The sequence below is a fragment of the Pan paniscus genome, chromosome 7 (assembly GCF_029289425.2).
Source record: "Pan paniscus chromosome 7, NHGRI_mPanPan1-v2.0_pri, whole genome shotgun sequence".
NCBI classification, from domain to species: domain Eukaryota; kingdom Metazoa; phylum Chordata; class Mammalia; order Primates; family Hominidae; genus Pan; species Pan paniscus.
In genome coordinates, this window is record NC_073256.2 from 116,994,882 (window position 1) to 117,017,375 (window position 22,494).

The 22,494-nt window shown below is 35.9% G+C and overlaps 1 protein-coding gene across 5 annotated transcripts in view; it reads left to right on the top strand.

The window, feature by feature from the left end:
• The window catches only part of VPS13B (vacuolar protein sorting 13 homolog B), an 868,795-nt gene that overhangs the window by 631,050 nt on the left and 215,251 nt on the right, over window positions 1-22,494 (top strand). For all 5 annotated transcript variants that reach the window (XM_055116771.2, XM_063606452.1, XM_057303059.2 and 2 more), the window contains exon 34: window positions 5,506-6,193. In XM_055116771.2, the coding sequence (XP_054972746.2) occupies window positions 5,506-6,193 (688 nt within the window). The remainder of the gene's footprint in view (window positions 1-5,505; window positions 6,194-22,494) is intronic.

Sequence of the window (22,494 nt, forward strand, 5' to 3'; positions counted from 1 at the left end):
AATTCCCTTTTGTTTTAGTCTTTTGAATATTGTTTAATTATCATTATCATGCCAGATATCTTAAAGGTTATTTTACCAATACAGTTCCATTTAACATAACCCATATGGAATCAATATCCCAGTTTCCTAAAGTGAATGCTTGGAAAATCTTACATTCATATGTTAAGAGTACACATCCTTTCCTCATTAGTTGGAAAGTACAGGGATTTTGGCACAGGTTCTGTGTGGAAGCATTGTGCAGCTTTTATATGGATTTTGTTTTTAGCCTTTGATGACACTGTTTAGAATAGGAAGTATCTAATAAGTAAAGCATTTTGTCTCAAGTGCTGCCAGTGTGTTTAATATATGCCTGGAGGTCTGAAACATTATCTTCTTCGATACAGTAATATGCATTTAATTCTCTGAAAGAAGAAGGTCGAACTTTTGAAAGGGACGCAAAGTACATTTTCAAACAGAATAATTCAAAACATATGGAACAGAGGACCGAAGTAATGTACAGTTGGTTTTTATGGCTTAATCATGATCATGTTAATGCACACCAGTAGCTAATTAAAGAAAACTTTTATTGTTCATCTTAAATAAGTTAGGTAAAGAGTGGGAAAGCTGATGTAACAGCATTGCCCAGAGATACATGTTTCTGCTGCACCAACAGCAAGCAGATACTGCTATTTTTGACAACTTAAATTATTAGTCCCCTTGGACAATAATAAAGCACAAGTTACTTTCAGAGTTATTGTATTGTAAACTCTTCGTTTTCCACAAAGGAATAGTAAATTGATGCCCAAGTTTAGGGCCCAGCACACATAATTAATTATAAAACTTTTCTTAATAGTGGACCAGATACCCTTCAATGTAGTAAATCTGCAGTGGACTGGTGACAAACCAGTGGATTTTTAAATATGTCTCAAAATCATCAGCTTGTTTACTTCAGTGCTACAGATAGTTTAGAGGCTTAAAAAAAATGGAGGAAATCCTGGCTTTTAACCCAGTTTTAGGAATTTAGTTTTCTAGTACTGGGTAAGTTGTACTTTTTCTTTTCCTTCCAATGAAAGCCAGAGTCTTTCATCTCTAGGTCATTGGTTCAAATTCCATTCTGCTCAGTAGTGATTAGAATTAGTTACCATCTGACTTCTGTTCAGTAACCTTTGTGACCTGAGCTGATAGCTGCCATCCTGCCACTGCTGGTTATTTATATCTCAAGATCACACCACTTGACATTTGCTGGAGACTAATGTAGCAGTCTCAGCACATAATATAGGCTGGATGCTAAATTTCTTTACCTTTCTCTACAGGTGGTTTGTTGTTTTATGTTAACACCTATGGGAACACTTAATCCACTTTAAAGAGGGAGAGAGTAGATTTTAAGTATAAATCTGTAAATCAGAAATAAAAAATGCTCTATGCATAGAAACTATAGTTTCATTTAGTTAATTGTGGTTGACTTTCCTGATTCAAAGAATGAAAATAGCTTATAAAGCTTGAGTTCTTGATTGGAGTTTGCCATGGAACTCAACCTAAAGGATTTTTTAGTTATACTGTATTTAGATATTTAGTTTGTAATGCCTCAAAATATGCTTGATTTCACATTTGACTACTTAAGTACTTGATTTCATCACTTTTCACATGTTATGTGAGAATTCCTAGTTGGTAATATATTTGGAGGTTTATTTGAAATTTTCATAATAAGGATAACTAAAATGAAACTTATTTTGACAACAATTATCTTTATCTTACTGAATTTTTAAATATGTTCATACATTTATTCAGTCAGCACACAATTATTAAGCTTTATTGTGTGATAAGCACTATAGTATGTTCTAGGAAAACTAACATGATGTTTCCTCTTACCCAAAGCCTGCTAGCTGTCTGACCTTGGAACTATTGATCAATCTCTATAAAACTCAATTTTCTCAGCTGTAAAATGGAGATAATAGTACTCCTCCTCAAAGAATTATAATGTTAGCTTATGTAATGTGCTAACAGTGTCTGGCAAATAATAAACATACTCAGTGGTATTTTATTTTTTCTTCAATTGCTCACAATCCCTGAGACAGAATATAGTGTGAAAATTGCTATAATATTAGTTTGTTATAAAAGCATAGCAGTGGGAAGGACTAGCACCACCTGGAAGGGTTGCTGAAGTCTTCACAAAGAAGGTGAATTTTTTAACTTACCCTTTTTAGAGTGCCTACTGTGTTTGTTCAATATGTTAATTAATTTTATGCTGCAGCAACCCTATGAGTTGGGTATTAATGTCCCAATGTGAGGACACAGACGGAAGAGATAGGATTCTTTGAAGTATGATCAGCCCACAAGGTAGAGTATGCAGATCAGGAAAGACACTATGAATGACTATGTCTGGGAAAGACCTTAAGGAGTACAGTATTGAGAATTCTCCATTTACATTTCTTTATATCGTAACAATCATGTAACTCTAGTCTGCTGGGCAATTTTTTCATTTAATGTTGTATCAAAGATAAACATATCAAACATTCGTGGATTCTCTTCAGTGTGCTAGGCACTGCCCTGCTCTTCAGTGATATATAGAAGCAGAATTGTATACTCCATTCCCTCTAACAGTTCTTCACCTGGTAAAAGAGACAAACACATAACAGCTGCCCATTGTTGGATATTTACTGTAAGGCAGGCACTGTGCTGTTCATTCAGTCATTGCAGTAACTCTCTGAAGTAGGAGTTATTATCCTCATTTTACAAATGATATTATATAGCCTTAGATTTGTAATTTGTTCAGAGTCATACAATTAGAGAGTGTTGGACTTGATCCCACATCTGTGTGACTCCAAAGCCTATATGTTGTCTTAACGCTGTCTGATACTGTCACCACAAAACATTTTAGTAAAATATATCATATAATAGAAGTATAAGTGAACTACTAAGATCACCAAGAAGGAAAAGAGTGAGAGAACAGTTCTTGGACAAATGTCACTTATCTTGATGGATAACTAAATGTTCATCGGCTACAGCAAGCTCAGAGGGGCACTCCAAGAAAGGAAAGAGCACAGTATAGACTGCATAGTTTGAAAGAATATGGTGTCTTCAAAGGACAGAAACAAGTCCTTTTTGTTTCAAATAGCTAATGCTGGATTTCTCTAACAATGTGACTTTCTCAACAACTATAAAAACCAATTAACAAGAAATATTCTTAAAAGAATTTTAATGAGGATTACCTCACTTTCTTGACTTATTTATTCTTACATAAGTTGTTATATATATATAAGTTATTGCATATATATATTATTTCTTATATATAAAAGTATATGTTTTTTTTACCAATCAAATTAAGGAGTTTTTAAAATAATAAGCAGCTTTGGGAGGCTGAGGCAGGAGGATTGCTTGAGGCCAGGAGTTTGAGACCAGGTTGGGCTACACTATGAGACCTCATTTCTACAAAAAATGTAAAAATAAGCCAGCCATGGTGGTGCATGCCTGTAATCCTAGCTCCTCCGAAGGCTGAAATGGGAGGCTTCCTTGAGCCACCACTGAGGGGTTGTAGGTTGCAGTGAGCTATGATCACACCACTGCACTCCAACCTGGGCAACAGAACAAGACTCTCTCTTTAAAAATAGTAATAATAATAATAATAATAATAATAATAATAAGAAGAAGAAGAAGAAGAAGAAGAAGAAGAAGAAGAAGAAGAAGGAAGAAGAAGAAGAAGAAGAAGAAGAAGAAGAAGAAGAAGAAGAAGAGGAAGAGGAAGAGGAAGAGGAAGAGGAAGAAGAAGAAGAAGAAGAAGAAGAAGAAGAAGAAGAAGAAGAAGAAGAAGAAGAAGAAGAAGCAGCAGAAGCAGCAGCAGCAGCAATACCCAGTTACCCAGTACTTTGGGAGACATTTTTTATCGCTGATAGTAATGTAACTTAGTGCAGCCTTTTTGGATAGATGTTTGACAATATTCAGTAACTTTAAACTTTTTCGTACCATTTGCCTAATAATTCCACTTTTTAAAAATGTTTTTGTTTTTGTTTTTGAGATAGGGTCTCACTCTGTCACCCAGGCTGGAGTGTGGTGGCATGATCTCAGTTCGCTGCAAACACCACCTCCCAGGCTCAAGCCATCAGCTTCCTAAGTAGCTGGGACCACAGGGGCACACCACCAGGCCTGGCTAATTCTTCATATTTTTTGTAGAGGTCAGGTTTTGTCATGTTGCCCAGCCTGGTCTCGAACCCCTGGTCTCAAGCAGTCTTCCCACCTCAGCCTCCCAAAGTACTGGGATTACCAGTGTGAATCACTGCACCTGGCCTAATAATTTCACTTCTAGGAGCCTATCTGTCCTGAGAAAATATTACTAGGTGTTTGTCAGCACTAATTGAAAACTTGAATATCCAGTTATATGGGAATGGTAGAACAAATTGTTCCTAACACTAAATGAAATGTTATGCAGCTTTTAAAAATTATATTTATGAAGAGTACAGTAGCATGTCAAAATTTGAGTTATCAATTTGTCCCTATGGTATCATTACAACCATAAAGGGATACAAGTGAAGGAAACCTGTGCATAGGTAGGAAACAAAGACTGAAAGGAAGAGCCATGAAATATTACTATTGGTTATGTTTGGTGATAAGATGGGGTGGGGTAGTTTTTTTTACTCTTATGGATTTTTTATGGTTACCTTAATAATTCTGTTGAAAAAGCAAGTAAAATATCTAGGTGCAGAATAGCAAGTTGCAGACTGATGGTTAGGCAGTCTAAGAAAGAGGAACTGATGTTCTTGGAGCCAAATGATTATAACTCTTGCTGCCACCAAGTTGCTCTTTGTTCTGTACATGGGGAGTCATTGGTGGAAAATTTTGAGAACTAGTAGCCTTTATTGCACAAAGGAAAAATCTACCCTCAAGGGTTTTAATTACTTAATAACTGACTTGATTTTACTTTATCACTTATATTTGTCCTTGTTTTAAGTCCTATTGTAGTAAGAGAAAATAAACATCTTTTGAAATGGCATGCATTTATTTTAGTGTACTTTTCTTTGTCCTTCATAATTTAGGACTACTGATTTTTCCCTTTCGTACTGTCCAAAAACCTATAAATCAGTTTTATAAGAAAGGTAAGGAGTATAGCATAAACTACTTCTACGTAAAATGTAATTTCAACCACCAGTAATCATGATTTTGCAGACAGTTTATTATATTGCTTGAGAAATCGCTATAAAAGTATGTATTAAAATAATTCTTTAAAGAGACATTTTAAAAGATATATGCTATTCTGTATTAATGCAAAGAAAGAAGATCTGACATTCAAAAATATATTTTAATGATGGAAATGAACATTAGATGCTTTTTCTCAAGTATTTCCTTGGCATTTTTAGGTGATTTTAGGGGTCTGGTGTAGAAAATGGGCACCTATTCTATTTTTCTGATTACTGTTTTAAGTTATACTAGACTCATTTTTAAAATTTTCTCTTTGACAACATGTTTATATAACATTGTTTATATGACACTTGGCATGTAACTAGTTTGAAATATTTTATTACTTTTTTCTTACAGATCTCTAAACAAGAACAGAAAAAAGTGGATATATTTGATGGAGGCATGGCTGAAACCTCATCTCGCTACAGTGGTGCTCAGGATAGTGGAATTGGCAGTGACAGTGTTAAAATCAGAATAGTGCAAATAGAGCAGCACAGTGGTGCCAGTCAGCATCGCATTGCCCGTCCCTCACGCCAGTCATCAATTGTAAAAAATCTAAATTTTATTCCCTTTGACATATTTATTACTGCAAGTAGAATCTCACTAATGACCTATTCCTGTATGGCCTTATCCAAATCAAAATCACAAGAACAGAAGAATAATGAAAAAACAAACAAGAGTTCATTAAATCTCCCAGAAGTTGATTCAGATGTTGCTAAGCCCAACCAGGCATGTATTTCCACGGTGACAGCAGAAGATCTCTTAAGGAGCAGCATTTCTTTTCCTTCAGGGAAAAAAATAGGGGTCCTCTCTCTTGAAAGTCTTCATGCATCCACAAGGTCATCTGCTAGACAAGCACTTGGTATAACTATTGTTCGGCAGCCTGGTCGAAGAGGAACTGGTGACTTACAGCTAGAGCCTTTTCTGTACTTTATTGTGTCCCAGCCTTCCTTGCTTCTGAGTTGTCACCACAGAAAGCAGCGAGTGGAAGTATCCATTTTTGATGCTGTGCTTAAAGGGGTGGCCTCTGATTACAAATGTATAGGTAAGAACCTTCAAACTTACTGGAGTGCTAATAATTACTATCTAATAAGTTGTATTCCCATAGTTTCCAGATTGATTAAACAGAAACAGCTGGCAGACAAAAGTCTTTTCTCTACAGAATATGGAAAGTTCATGTTCCACAGCTGAATCCTGTTTAAGTAAATGTTTGAAATGTATTGAGGTTTAGCTTAGTATTCTTACTATGCCTCTGAATATTCATTTTTTTTCCAGGAACTGAATGAATCAGGAACTCTTTCTTGACTATAGAGATGCTTAACAATTTCCAGTGTTTGGAAAGCATAGCTCGTTTTCATATTAATGGCCCATAGGTATGCTTTCCATGTTAATGCTTCTGTTCAGATTAAAAAAGAAAAGCCTTAGAAGATGAAGTTTGTTTTTGGTATTCTTTTGATGTAATCATCTTGATGCAATAGCATCGTATTAAATGTAATTGAGAAGGTTTATTAATAAAGATTATTTAAAGATTTTTGTACATCTACAGAAAATATATTGATGTTGGCTAATTCGCTCTTGCTGCCCAACCCATCCCTTCCTTATTCTAATTATAATAATTATATGAAACTTCCGAAGCTTTTTGCCTGTTGAGACTAGGAAAGTGAGCAGGGTTCAGATTTAAGACATACAAGTTATTAAGTAACAAGGGCCAGTGGAGTCAAGCAAGGTGACAGTATACCCTTTCCCTGAGTTAATGTAGATTTGGAGATTTGGCCAAAAAAAACTGGAGAGGGTAGCTGGGTCACCTAAGATTCAGTATTCAAAGAGGGCTCTAGCAAGCTCAGGAATAGTTCAGGCATTTTATTGCTTTCAGCTGGTCCCATCCAGTAGGTGGAAGCCAGCAGTGAGGCATTTAGACAATGTATCTAATCTGGAATTCAGGTTTGTTCATTCTTGCCATTAAGAAGGACCATTTTGCACAGCAGGATCCTGAAAGGTAGATGGCAGGTGTGGGAATCAGGATTCAGCCTGAGGAAATAGGATCAAAGGAGCTCTAGGCCAGGGTTTAGTGCAAGTCCCCTGCCTTAAGAAAGGGGTAACTAGCCAGTTGCTGAGGAGTAACCTAGGGTTACCCCCAGGCTGCTTGCTGGCCCTCTCTCCTGTGCAGCTCATAATGGGTCAAAAGAGCTGATTGTTAGACTCAGGAACTTTGCAAGACAGTTGTTAAACTACTAGTAGCTTAAATTGGCCATGGTGAAAGTATTTATGCCACAGATGCTTGCAAACTCAATCATATCAGCTCTCCTACACCAAGAGCCATTTGTTAAACCCTTACCAGCAACAACTGCCTCTCTTTCTCAAATATATTCTCATTTACTGGGTGCCTGTGATATAACAGGTACTTCAGGGGCAATGAAAATGTGGGAGATGCTGGTATAGTGGAACATGTTATGTGATTCAAGAACTCATGCCTATATACCTGATACCTGCTTGCAAGTCTGCTTGGCGTTAGCCAAAACTTAAGTGCAGGATTAGGAGATGAATTCTTAATTCTCAGCCCTTCATTGAGTTCACTCAGCTACAGTCGCTCTATAGGTGGGTGGCCCGTACTAAAAATCATCAGGAGAGGCAGAGGAAAGTAGGAGGGCGAAAGGGGCCGAGAGGAACAGCTATGACCTCTTCCTAAATTTGTAGATATGCAGAGATCACAGAAGCCTCATTTTGCTTACTTCAAGCCCAACCTAAGGATACTCTGTATATAACCTCAACCTTTGAAATTGTTAAACTGAGGCAAGCCAGGGTCCACAGTAATAGAAAAGAACTGCCAATGATGGACTTGTTTCCACTTTCTGAAATTGTAAGAGCAGATTGGCTTCAGTCTGTTTTATTGATATACTCCCAAATCATGTGTTTATACATTTTCATCTAAGTCTGTATTCAGCAAAGTTATAAGAGCTCATACCAAAGATAGGCATTTGAATTATAATCAATTCCTAGGTTAAAATAATAGAGCACTTGTTTAAAGCGGGGAAAAAACCTTGTATGTAAACTGACGTGGAACCCAATTTTGGTACATGAAGCTAGAGTGGTGGTCATGGGCTAGATTTAATATAGGGGTGGGGGGTAAATGTAGGAGGAAAAAGGCTCACATACTTTCTAAGGAGCATTTTCTGCATAATATTCTCATGGATGCCTTTCCCTACACAGAATGCATCTACTTGAACATTTATATTATCTCAGTAGTATGACTCCTGGTTAGTAATAAGCAAAAGTTATCAATATGCATGATAATATTTCTTAAAAATGAACTTAGTGATCTAGGGAAATTTTTTTCAGAAGACCCAAAAGGAGGCAAGTAATTAAAATACAATGGCTAAAAATAAAATTCAACTAGCATTTATTGAGTGATCACCCTGTGCCAGGCATTGTCCTAACTGCTTTGATGCATTATCTCATTTCATGCTAATGACAACTCTATGGGAAATGTTCTATCTTAGAGATTAGGAAACTAAGGTTTAGAGAAGTTAAGTAACTTCCCCAAGGTCACAGACCTAGCAATAAACAGAGCTACAATTCAAAGCTAAGAAGTGTTGGACTCCTGAGTCTAGACTCTCAACCTCTATGGGTCCCCTGAAAAGAAGGATCTGAATTGGAGGTTCTCTCAGTCAGCCTCTATTGTCCCACTTCAGACCATGCAAAAGATTCCTGTCTAAGTTTTAACTGATGAATTTGTATGTTAACTGTGTCTGTGATGTGATTACACAGTACTCAGGTATGGAAAACCTGGGTTCAAATTCTGTCACTTATATGTATACCTATATCATTATGCACTTATGGAAATGAAAAGAGATAATTCATGAATAATTCTAAAGTACTTAGCATTGAGCCAGCAGGCCTAGGCCCTCATAAATGTGTGCTGGTACTATTTTAGCTGTCAATATCATATAGTGAAAAGAATACTTAACTAGGAGGCAGAAAACCTGGGATTTTTATTCATGGCCCTGCCATCAATTAGTAAAGTGATCTTAGGCAGTTTACTCTTTGACTTTCTGTTTTCTTATCTGTAAAATGTGATGATTATAATAGATATCAACAAAGTCCATTCCAGTTCTGAAGTTTCATCATTCTGTAATTTGGAATTCTGTAATTCGGCTTTGGCTTCATGGAGTTGACATCTGTAAGGCTCTACAGTATCAGGTAGAAATTTATTTTGATTTGTTTTGAAGATGCAGATTTCCTTTGATATTCTAGTGGAGCTCTAATTAGTTTATTCAGAGTTTTAAATATATAAGTTTTATTAAATGTTAATGAAATCATTTTTCAAAAACTGATCTGGAAATGTGTTTTATATTTGTCCACTTGAATGAATTGTCTAAGTCCCATTACCAATTTGGCTATCCAGAAACACTTTATGTAGTACTTTCTTTCCTAAAAAAAGCACTGTTCCATAACTGGTGTTTTCTGGAAGCTCCGAGATAGTAACCTTATGGATAAGAAAAAAGAGAAAAATATAAATGGCTATAATGCTAACTTTCATGGGGAGGGAAGCAGAGAGAGCAGTAAGTTGGGGGTGGCTAGCTCCATTTCTGCATTCTAAAGTGAAGGAGTCATTGCAGTGTCTTTAAATTGGAGGGACTAAAAGAGATATTACCATGAAGCTAATGTTCTAAGAAAGGTCCAGGAAAAGTTAAAGGCATCATAAGTTAAAAGTGAAAGAAGTAACATGTCATGTGTTTCCACAGTGTTCATATGTTTTCTCTGGATATTAAAATTCTTTTTGGGTGGGCACAGTGTCTCACATTTGTAATCTCAGCACTTTGGGAGGCCAAAGTGGGTGGATCACTTGAGCTAAGGAGTCCAAGACTAGCCTAGACAACATAGTGAGACCCCATCTCTACAAAAAATTATAAAAAATTGTAATTGCCACCAGTTGCAGTGGCATGCACCTGTAGTCTGAGCTATCGAGAAGGCTGAGGTGGGAGGACCACCTGAGCCTGGGAAGTCAAGGCTGCAGTAAACCGAGATTGCATCACTGTACTGCAGCCTGGATGACAGATTGAGACCCTGTCTCAAACACAAAATAATTTATTCTTTTCTATAAGGTAACTCCAGTGGCAACTGGCCAATAGCAATTTTTGCACATATGTATGATTGTATGATTTGGTTTGGATGTTTATGCCCTCCAAATCTCATCTTGAAATGTGACTCTCAGTGTTGAAGGTAAGACCTAGTGGGAAGTGTTTAGATTATAGGGGCAGATTCCTCATGAATGGTTTAGTACCATCCTTTTAGTGATAAGTGAGTTCTTGCTCTGGGTTCATGAAAGTTGTGGTTGTTTAAAGAATGTGGCGCCTCCCCACTACCTTGTTCCCTCTCTCCCCATGTGATGCGCTGGCTTTCCCCTTTGCTTTCTGCCGTGATCATAGCTTCCTGAGACCTCACTAGAAGCCAAGCAGATGTTAGTGCAGTGTACCGCCTGCAGAGCCATAATCCAAATATATCTTTTTTCTTTGTAAATTACTGTCTCAGGTATTCCTTTATATAATGCAAAAATAGCCTAACATAACACGCATCTCAATAATTGCCCCATTGTCACATTTCAAAAATACCTGTGAGGTTGTTATAGAGATATTGGCTTTCTGGGTTGTTTTGTTTTGAGAGGACAATAACATTTGATTATTAAAAAAAAATCCTAGCACAATGTGGCTTGTCATTGTTTATTGTTTTCTATACAAGTCATAAACCATTATTATATGTGCTCATGTTCCTTTATATATAAATCATATGGAAAAAAAGGATTTTGTTTTACTCTTTAAAAAGTTTTCATGGCTGGGCGTGGTTGGCTCACTTCTGTAATTCCAGCACATTGGGAGGCCGAGGTGGGCAGATCATCTGAGGTCAGGAGTTCAAGACCAGCCTGGCCAACATGGTTAAACCCCGTCTCTACAAAAATACAAAAATTAGCTGGGCATGATGGTGGGTGCCTGTAATCCCAGGTACTCAGGAGGCTGAGGCGGAAGAATCACTTAAAAAGGAAGAATCACTTGAACCTGGGAGGCAGAGGTTGCAGTGAGCCGAGATCACACCATTGCACTCCAGCCTGGGTGAGAGAGCGAGACTGTAAAAAAAAAAAAAAAAGGTTTAATAATTTTCAGAAAAGGTAAAATCATAGTTCTTATGTAACTATGAAAAGAATATATGTCAAAGGTTTTATTTAACTAATAATTTATTTATCTCATTAATTTGTAAGAATATCACAAAAAAATTCAGGCACAGGGGACCTACACAGATAACGCTGGTCATCTCAAGAGATTTTTATTCTATAATTCATAAGGGTCTTAAAAATTGTCACTCGATCATGGGCATTATTCATTATTAAAGCATGGCTCTGGGTGATGCTTCTAGAAAGATGGAAATACTTTTGACATTAAATTATGAAGATTTGGTTTAATTTGATATATTCAGGCAACTATAATGAAGAGCCCAAAAGTGAATATTGAAAATCCTTTGAGTGTTGTAGGAATACAGTGTAATATACCAAGGTGACTATTTTAATCAGTCTGGCTTTTAAAATTACATCTTCCCTCCTGTCTTATACAATCAGCTTGACTTATTACTTCAGAAGAACATCTTATTCCTATTGTGCTTTCATTTATACAGCAGACATATTTTGGGAATATTCATTCATTCGCTGAATGTGAGCACCTGCTGTTTATCAGACATGGGCAAGACTCTGAGAAACCAGTAATAAGACTCAGTTTCTGCCTTCAGGCACCTTGCTTCATGTGATAACCATACTTATTATGATTAATTTTGAAGGTTTAGCAGAATAAAGATCTTCATGCCATGGAGGGTTGTGAAACACTTACATTAATTAAATAAAGCCTATGACCTTTATTTAAGTTCCAGAGAAGCAATTTAGAAAAGCTAGTATCAGTTGTATGTGATGGCTTAAGAAAAACTGTTTAGATACATCTTTAAAGTTATTGATTTTTTATTAGTTGTATATTCAGCTTTAGCTGTGATTCAGAATATTTTTAAATATTTTACTTTATGAATTTGCCTTTTGGCTATATTTCTTTGTAATATATTTTAGTGGTTGCTCTGAGGTTTCCAGTATGCATGTCTAATCATTCACACTCTATTTAGAGGTAATATTTCATCACTTAAAGGAAGATGGGAGAGCTTTACAACTACATAGGTTCCTTTACTGTCTTCCATTTATAATTGTCATAAATATTACATCTATATATTCAAAACCCTACCAGATAAGATTTTGATCTTTGTTTCAGTAATCTTACATATTTTAAATAACTGAAGAGGGGGAAAGTGGTCTTTTGTATTCCCAGCCATTTACCATGTTCAGTGCTATTCCTTTATCCCCAGAGCTCCAGGTTTCCCTCTGGTACAAAATTTTTCTTCAGCATTAGGAACCTCCTTTTGCATTTCTTTTAGAGCAGAGCTGCTAGCAATAAATACTGTTTTCCTTCATCTGCGAGTACCTTTTTTTTTTTCTCTCATTCCTGAAGGATATTTTTGCTGGATGTAAAATTCTGGGTTGACATGTCTTCTAGCACTTTAGAGATAGTATTTCATGTTCTTCTGTCCCCTGTGGTTTCTGATGAGGAATCCATGTTCATTCCAATTACTGTTTCCATATTTGTAATGTGTTGTTTTTCTCTAGCTGTTTTCAAGACACCTGCTTATCGTTAGTTTTCTGTAGGTTGATTATTGTGTGTCTGGACTTGGTTTCTTTGATTCTATCCTGTGTGGGGTTCTCTGATCTTCTTGACTGTAAATTTATGGGTATATTGTTTTGGTTTTGTTTATCAAATTTGAGAACTTTTGGCCCTTTTTTCTTCAAATAGTCTTTCTGCACCAATCTCTTTCTCTTCTCCTTTTGGAATTCAAGTGTTAAGCTTTTTAATATTGTCCTACAAATCTCTAAGACTCTCATTTTTTTCCCCACTCTTCAGATTGGATAATTTCTATTAAATTTTTCACTTCTAAAATTTCCATTTGGTTCTTTTTTGTAGTTCTTATTTATCTGTTAAGAACTTATATTTCAATTCATTTCAGGTGTGTTTACCTTTACCTCATGAAATACAGTTGTAACAGCTGCTTAAAGTCTTAAATGCCTGTGTCACTGCCACCACTGTAACAGTCCCCTCTACATACACACACACACACACACACACACACACACATTGGATATTGGGTCCACCCTCAGGGCAAAGCCAGGAGAGAGAGAAAAGAAAAGAAAAGAAAAAGCAACAAGATTTCCCCTACACTCTTGAAACCACAGGGGACTTAATTTCCAGACAATATTCCTGTTGGAGCTTTGGATGTGTCCTTACCTTCACTGTGCACCACAATGTAGGGCTCACTCTCGAGTTAAGCTTATAAAAGAAGACACAAAACAACATGAACTGGGAAATTCATCACAACGTCGGTTATAGCCACAAGTTGGACTTTCCTCTCCAATCTGCATTTGTCTGATTTACTTTTCAGAATTCTCAGGTATTTATTTGCTTTTTGTGTCTTTTACAAGGTTTTTAATTGTAAGCAGCATGAGAGTTAGGCTGCAGTGAGGTTATTCCAGTCTGGGCTGGCACCAGAAATCCTGCCATTTAAAAATAATAATAATGTTTTCTAGTCCATTAGCCAGGACTTGGTTTTCTGGGAAGCTTAATAGGGGATTTCCTCTAAAAGTGATACTTTTATATCTTTACATCTTGAGCACAGATCAGCTACATATAGCCTAATCAGTAATTACTGCTCCCAAGGAGTTGTCAGCATTAACTTGATTCTTCCCGTGTCACCAATAAGCACACACTCAGAGGGCAGCAATGGTGTTCTCTCTCTGCATTCCTCAGGGCTTTCCTTTCATATACTATCAAATCAAGTTAGCAGGGGAAAATGCTGTGAGATTCATTGCCCTTCTTGTCAACCTGCCTTCCCCAGTGCATGTGACTGATATATACAATTTTAAAATATATATGTATAGTTAAATATATGTGTATACTCTGTAGTAATGTCCCTTATCCATAGGGAACATGTTTCAAGATCCCCAGTGGGGCCTCAAATTGTGGATAGTACTGACCCTTATATGTACTGTTTTTTCCTACACATACATACCTATGATAAAGTTTGATTTATACATTTGGCACAATGAGAGATTGACAACAATAATAAATAACAAAATAATACAATTACAACAATATACTGTAATAAAAGTTATGTGAATGTGGTCTCTCTTTCTCTCTCAAAATATATTTTCAGACCACAGGTAATTGCAGGTAACTGAAACCACAGATAAGGGCAGGGGATTACTGTATAAAATTGGCCCTCAGTATTCATGGGTTCCACATCTGTGGATTCAACCAACCATAGATCAAAAGTATTCCAAACAAAATTGCATCTTTATAGGACATGTACAGGCTTTTTTTCTTATTATCCTCTAAACAATACAGCATAACAACTATTTACATAGCACTTATATTGTATTAGGTATTGTAAGTATTCTCGAGATGATTTAAAGTATACAGTAGGATATAAATAGGCTATGATGCAAATACCAGGTCATTTTATATCAGGGACTGGGATATCTGTGGAATGTGGTATCCACAGGAGGTCTTGGAACCAGTCCCTGTGAACAACAAGGGATGACTTTAAACATATACATTTAAAAACGTATTTGAGATACTTCCCAGGATAAATAAGTGGAATCTATACCTACATCTAAATCTGTTTTACAAAGCTAAAGCAAAATTAAAATTATGATAATTATAATTTTGAAAGTCCTATTAATAGAGTATAATTCATATTCTGCATAATTTACTTGTCCTAAATTATGCTGACTGTATCTTTAAGCTATACATAGCAATATGCTTTTCATCCTTAATTTAAAAACATTGTTTAAAAACTAAATTATCAACTTGAATTTTTAATGAATATTAATATTAATAATCTACTTCAAATGATTTTCCAAGTAGATAGTAAGTCTTTGAGTTAACTTCTTTTTAGAAATATTAGACTAATGTGGCAATAGGCTTTTCCATGCCCTTCCCACCTGGAGCAACCTCTAACAGAAATGAGATCTTCTGCCAGCACCTTTATACATAGCAGCTGTATTATTGGCAGTTCTCATTTAAATAAAGATGTATGTAGTTGTTTTTAACATAATCGTATTAGTTGTGTTTATAAGTATTTAAAAATTGGTGTTTGTTTTGTTTAAGGTAATGGAGTCCAGATTTGAAATTGCCTCATGTCTTGACTATGCAGCCCAAGGCAGCCTCAAAAAGTCATTTTTCTTCTTGTTTGTTTGGGGCTTTTTTGTTTGTTTTTGAAGAAATGGCTGTGCCATCTGGTCAAATGTGAAGGGATTGAACAGTTCTGAGGGAATTTAACTAACTCCTTAGTGCAATATCTTGTTACCCATTAATGTGTGCTAGGACCTAACAAAGAAACCAACTGAAAACATTTACTTCTGCCATCTTGCAACTTATTTACCTGATTGTATCTTTTCAAACATCAACTAGACTAAAATACAGAAGTTAAAGTTTATTTGAATGTATCATACTGAAAAAGTAGGTCATAGCACACTTCTGTGTAGGATACTGTAATGTTTAAGATAGGTTATCTAATATGGGACAATTTCTGCATTTTGAAGTTTTATAAATGCCAAAGGTCTAATGAAGAGTCAAACTTGAAATATGGAGTCCTATGAGAGCTCAGGATTAGACCTCTCGGTACTAAGTTTTAATCCTGATTCTACTCCTTACAGCTGTGTGACCTTAGGCAAGTTATTTAACCTGTTTATGCCTCAGTTTCCTTGTCTATGATATGAGAATAATACTGGTAGCAGCCTCCTAGTGTTGCTATTAGGATTAAACAATGTATGCGAAGTTCTTAGCTAAGTGTATGGCACAAGGCTCAATGACTATTAATAAATATTGTTGCTTTTGTCATCATTATTAATATCTTTAAGTGTTTTTTTAAAGTAGTGGTTGTAAATGGTAAAATAATGCATATCATTTCAATGTAATTCTAGCTATTGTGGTTTGAAAATTTTCAGTTACAGTAATTGAGGGTTTTTTTTTATCCTTTCATGAATAGGACTGTAGAAATGTGCCAAAGACATTTGAGTAAACGAACAGTTGAAAAATCATAAAATGGCTTCTTACACCTCATAAATCATATCTTGATTTCATTTAGTTATTGTGACTTTAAGAAAAAGATTGAATTATATGCCTCTTTAGAATTAAAGGTTTTGTTAATATCCCTGGAAAGGCTAAGAATTAACCTGTGACTTTAATGTCATAATGATCACACTCTGAACATTTATCTGGAAATTTAGCTGCTGTGAACATTGCTTGCTGGCTAATAATATGAAATAAAATTATTACTTTGACAGGAATTAGCAAGAAAGTAGATCTCTTAAATGAGAGGCATTCTAGTGTATCACTCAGAGAGAAAGGTGATGAGAAGGTTAAATAAGAAATGACCCAACCAGCTGAGGGAAATAATATTATATGAGGAAGGGTATTAGAACAGAAATCAGAAATCTTGACTTTTAGCCTTGGTTCTAATGCCAAAGCTCTTTCATGCAAACAGCTAAATTTCTTGGTGCTTTAGTTTTCTAATCTCTAAAATGGTTTGATAATATCTGCTGTTAGTCAATTAATGGTTAAATCTGAGTTTCAAGTGAGGTGATATTTATGAAATTACGTGGAAATATGAAACATTATTCAAACATAAGTTGGGACTTCAGTGATTATTAGTATTAAAAGGGAAACTTTCATTTTTAGACATGAGGAAAAGATTAGTGCCCTGGCCTTTGTGACTCCCATTGTAATCATCAACATTTACTTAAAACAAATGAAAATGGGGGGAATCATTTAAAGGCAGTGATTAGCTTTAATGTTACAAAACCCAACTTTGCTTAGAGCAGAAAAGAGGTTTACAGTTGGGATTAAGTTGATCTTCCTTGGATATGTGACTTCATTTTTTTTTTTTTTTCACTGAATAGCACCTTGTGCTTACTTGTGCTGAATTTTAATCAAATGTTGGCCACATTAGAATTTAATATGAAACAACCAAATTTTAATAAGAAAGAGATCAAGGACAACACAGAGCAGCACATAAAATGAATTAAAAGGAATTAATTGAATTGATATTTCACATATTATCTGCTGCTTATACTTAATATTCATTAAGTATAAAGAATACACTTCCTTCTAGCAAGATATGAAAGACTTGGTTCTAAAAGTAAGAGCAAGTGGACATTGATGGTCAAACATTCCAGCAGCCAATTTAATCCCTTCCTTTTCCTGTTACTGTGGACTGCAGACCTGGGGTTTCAAACCAGGAAATCTCTTGCCCTTCCCATCACATCTTACGAGGTGCAGAGTAGGTACAGAATCGCAGAGCATGTGAAATACTGCTTATAGAGTTAGCCAAAGGTCTGGATATCCACAGGGAGATGGTGGCACTTACCTTGCATCCAGAGCAATTTGAAACTGGTTTCTTGGTTGATTTTTGCTGTCCTGACATTGGATTATTATTATTAATATTATTATTATTATTATTATCATTATATTTTTTGAGACAGAGTCTTGCTCTGTCACCCAGGCTGGAGTGCAGTGGCGCGACCTTGGCTCACTGCAAGCTCTGCCTCCCGGGTTCACACCATTCTCCTGCCTCAGCCTCCCTAGTAGCTGGGACTATAGGCGCCCGCCACCACGCCCGGCTAATTTTTTGTATTTTTAGTAGAGACGGGGTTTCACTGTGTCAGCAAGGATGATCTCGATCTCCTGACCTTGTGATCCGCCCGCCTCGGCCTTCCAAAATGCTGGGATTACAGGCGTGAGCCACCACGCCTGGCTGACATTGAATTATTATGATGTTTAATGGATCTAGATTCCTTCACAATTTAACTTGCAGGATTTATAGAGCCTTCATGGACTACTTTTGCTTTTGTGGCTACATAAGAAAAAGAACAAATTAGCCATTTAAACTATAGATCAAAAAGTAAATATAGAAAATATATTTTCTCCAAGTAAGTATAGAAAAATGTATGAAACTCAGTAAGCTTGTAGCTTGCCTTTTACATGTCCAGTGGTCAAGAAGTGACTGTTCTGATAGTGACCTCTTATTGCAGAGGATTACACTTGAAGCCGTTGAGCATAGCCAAAACCATTCACAACGTTGGCCTCTGGCAGAGGCTGCTTGGGAGCTTTAATAACATCAATTTCATAGATAGCCACAAATAAATGTATCATACTACAAATAAATGTAGCATGATAGGAATTTCCAAAATGCTGTCCTTTAAATTCTCTGTAAGTTCTGTTAAGAAACACCTTTATTTGTTCTTGGCTGGGGATAAAAGGATTAAGCCCCCCAAAAAAAAAACTGTCTAGGAACAACTTGTCTCAATGAATTGGGACACAGGAAGGGAGAGTAAGGAATCTCTAAGCACTCACCTGCTACCCTAACTCCTCTTTAGGTGTTTCCTCCTACCCTACTCTAGCTAGCTGCTTGATCATCCTTGAAACAGAAAACTCTTTGAAATAGAAGTTCTGATGTTTACTTGTAAATTATTTTGAAGTCTCATTTCAGTCCCTTCTTTGAATAAAAGTTGATACACCCAGACACCTTTGGAAAAGGAATCAGCACTCTAACTTCTAGTTTAGAAAATGGAAAGCAGTCTATTTTGGCTTGCAGATTATTTACTTCCTTGATACAGCACTGAATACATAACGAAGTCCAATTACACTGGATACTTCTAAGTGCTATCCACCAGAGACAAAGAGTTTTGATACTTTTTACAATATGAATAAAGAGCACTGAATCTTAAAAAGCCAAGTGTCATAAAAATCTGTTTATTTCAAAGTAAAATATCTATTATAAAAGGGACCAGAGTGAGACTTTTAGATCAACATCATTTTCCTCTTTATTCTCCCTTCTCTTCTTCGTGTCCATAAACTGCTGTTGTGTTAAGTGCTCTCTTGGCTGTGGTAGGTGCTGCTATTTCGCATTTCACTGGTAGGAAGGCATAGGGAGTCCCGAGGAGGTGGGTTAGGATTGTAGATGGAATCAGTGGGCCCGGTTAGTGATTTGAAGTGACAGCCAGTCTTTGCCTGCTTCCTAGCCTTCCAAACCAAGGTGTCTCCATCCTTCCCATCCTCTGCCCCAGCTGGCCTTGTCAGATGCTTTTCCTCACTGTACTGTCTCCTCCCTGCTTTCAGGTGCTGTTAGGTTCCAAGCATAAAAGGTTAAAAAGAAGAAGAAGAAAAGAAGTGAATTCAATTTCAGAGTTTCATTTTGAGTTGGCTGCACTGAATCATGTTGTATTTTACACAATTCAAGTAGTAACCAAAGACATACTTAACTCTATGAATGTTTGCTAAGAGTTAAAAGAAATAGTGAGCAGCACTTCAAAAGACCACTTTTATCAGATTTACTGGAAGCCTGCCAAACAATTAAGTGAAATGAAGGGTTTTTTTCTGAAGAAGAGCAAATCTACAAACAAAACGAATGCAGTCTTAATCAAGTCTTCATGAAAGTCTTGATTCATCTGGGAACTGAGTTGGGGCTTTCTGAATCTTCTCTTTAGGTATTCCTTATGACATAATATGATGAGATTTGGAGCAGGGGATTGGGATTTTTTGGTTTTGTTTTTCTTTGAGACCTGGTCAACCCAGAAGAAAAACAATTATTACAGCTTTGTCAATACAAATGCCTTATGAAAGTGAAATCGAACTCACTCTGAACCAAATTTATGGCTGTAGGCAGTTTGTCATTTATTCTGACACATTTCCTACCTTCTGTTACTCCTCCTAAGATAAGACTTTCTCCTGTTTCTTTGGCATAGGGACAGCAGCGTAAATGTGCTCATCAACATCAGCAGGAATTTATTATTTTTGAGAGATTCCTATGACTTGAATACATCCAGAAGAGGTCTGAAAGAGCTTCCAATATGAAATAGTTATCTGTTTGTCACTCCATTTATATTACATTCATAGGCTCCTTTAATCTTAGTTTATCTGGTACATTCCCCAGTGTGTTGACCCTGAAGAATGTGTAATATGAATCCTATATTGTAGACCTGATGATGGAATTAAGGAGAAGTTAAACTGAGGACAGGACAGGAAGACTAGGAGTCATGCCCCTCATTTTCTAGCCATTAGAGCATAAGGGACTAAAGGGTGACCTTTGAACTTGAGCCGTTTCTCTGGGATTCTGACACACCTTTCTGCTACTACAGCTGCTTTCAGAGTTTCATTTTGAGCTGGCTGCACTGACTCATGTTATATTTTGTATGATTTAAATGATAAACAAAGGCATACTTACCTCTATCAATGTTAATGACTACAGGCATATGCAAAGTAGAGAGTTTAGCAAAAACTGGGAAAAGAGCCACCAGCCCTGTCCTGCATTCAATTTTCATTAACCATGCAACCTGTATTTTTCTGGATGTTCCTAATTTCAGTTATTCTGTTTTATCAACCCTGTAAATTCAGGCATACTTTAAAAACCAGTTATATTAATATTTTGTTGGGAAATAGTCATTTTGGATTCCTTGGATGGATTTCCTAGACTTTTACAGTTGCTTTAATTTCTAACTTCTCCTGTGCTTTCTACTATTGCCAGTTGGTTTATTGTGTCTCCTATTAAGTCATCTCCCCCTGTAATTGCCCAGAGTAGACTCCTAAGCTTGGTGCCAGATGGTCAGGTCCTCTAACTTGTGCCAAAAGAGAGGCAACTGCACAAAACCCACTTCACTTACCTTGAAAACTCTTATCTACATTATCAGACTTTGCTATTCCCCCAGTTTATACCTTGAGAGGAGGGCATCAAATACCCACTGTTTTTTCTTTTTCCCTTTAATTTTTATAAATGCTTGGTAAATAGTGCTATTTTGTCTTTAAGTCCTGAATAACTTATAAGTCAGCATATGTTTAGGATCATCCTAGAGGTGATCATTCAGCAGTACTTTAAAAATTGTGTGTGTGTGTGTGTGTGTGTGTGTGTGTATGCAGATAGATTTTTTACATTTGAATTTACTGAATCTGTGTCCTATTTCATTGTTTTATTCACTGATCAATATATTTTTAAGCTCTTCTCTTTTAGTATATGAGAGTCACACCATTCTCGTTATCAGTAGCATAGTATTCTATGCAGTATTTATGGTGCATTCATAGTTTATTTTATATTTATCTATAGATAGATATTTAGTTTAAATTTTCCCAAATTGTTAATATTTCAAATGATGTTGCAGTCAACTTCTTTGGACATTTACTTATATATTCTTAAGTGTTTCTTTAAGGTACAGTACTAAAGATGGCCTTCCTGATTCCAAGGACATGTACATTTATAATTTTGATAAACATTCATTGTCAGGCTTCTCCTCTGCTCATGCAAAAATACTGCATGTACACCCTTATCAACCATCCATGGGGGAATTTGTTTCTTCTCCTTCTCCCCCAATATAAGATATTATCAATTTTTTTAATTTATGCTAATCTATGGATGAAAAATTGTATTTCTTGTTTTAATTTGTATATCCCTGATTAAGAGTGAAGCTGAGCAGAGTTTTCCTATTTTTCATAAAGCAGTGCTCTCCAGGAGGATTCAACAGCTAAAGGTAAAACCAAAAGCTTAAAAATGCTTTAAGAAACTATAGGAACATATATAATTACCTAGGAATAAATTCATAAAGTAAAAGTTAACAGATTTTTTTTTACCATATGTGTTAAAAAAGTATGCATGCAAAAAGCATCAGAATACAGTTAAATGACTGCCTCTTCACATGAGGAAGGCTTTGCTAAATAAGGCAAACAAAACACTAATACTCAGAATATATAAGGAGCTCCTACAAATCAGTAAGAAAAAGAACTCAAGAGAAAAATGTGTAAATAAATTCTTTGTAGTTGAGGAATCCTGAATGGCCAATGAATGAAAATGCTTAACCTGCTTGCTTTTTTTCCCCTGTTAACAATATAAAATAACTGTCTTATGTCAACCATATAGATCTTCTTGATTCTCTTAAACAATTATACAGATTATTTATTTATTTATTTATTTAAACATTAATCTGTTGCTGGATATGTAGGTTGTTTTCTATTTTTGCTATGATAATTCTCCAGTATGTTTATTTACACACTTACCTGACTTCTTATTTGGATTAAATTCCTACACATTAATTTCCTAGGTCAAGTGACATACACATTTAAAATCAGTTATGTATTATAAAATACTCTCCAGAAAGGAATTAATGAGAGTGGACCTCTCATCACAAACTACCAATACAGGCATTATCGGGTGTTGTTTTTTTTGTTCTTG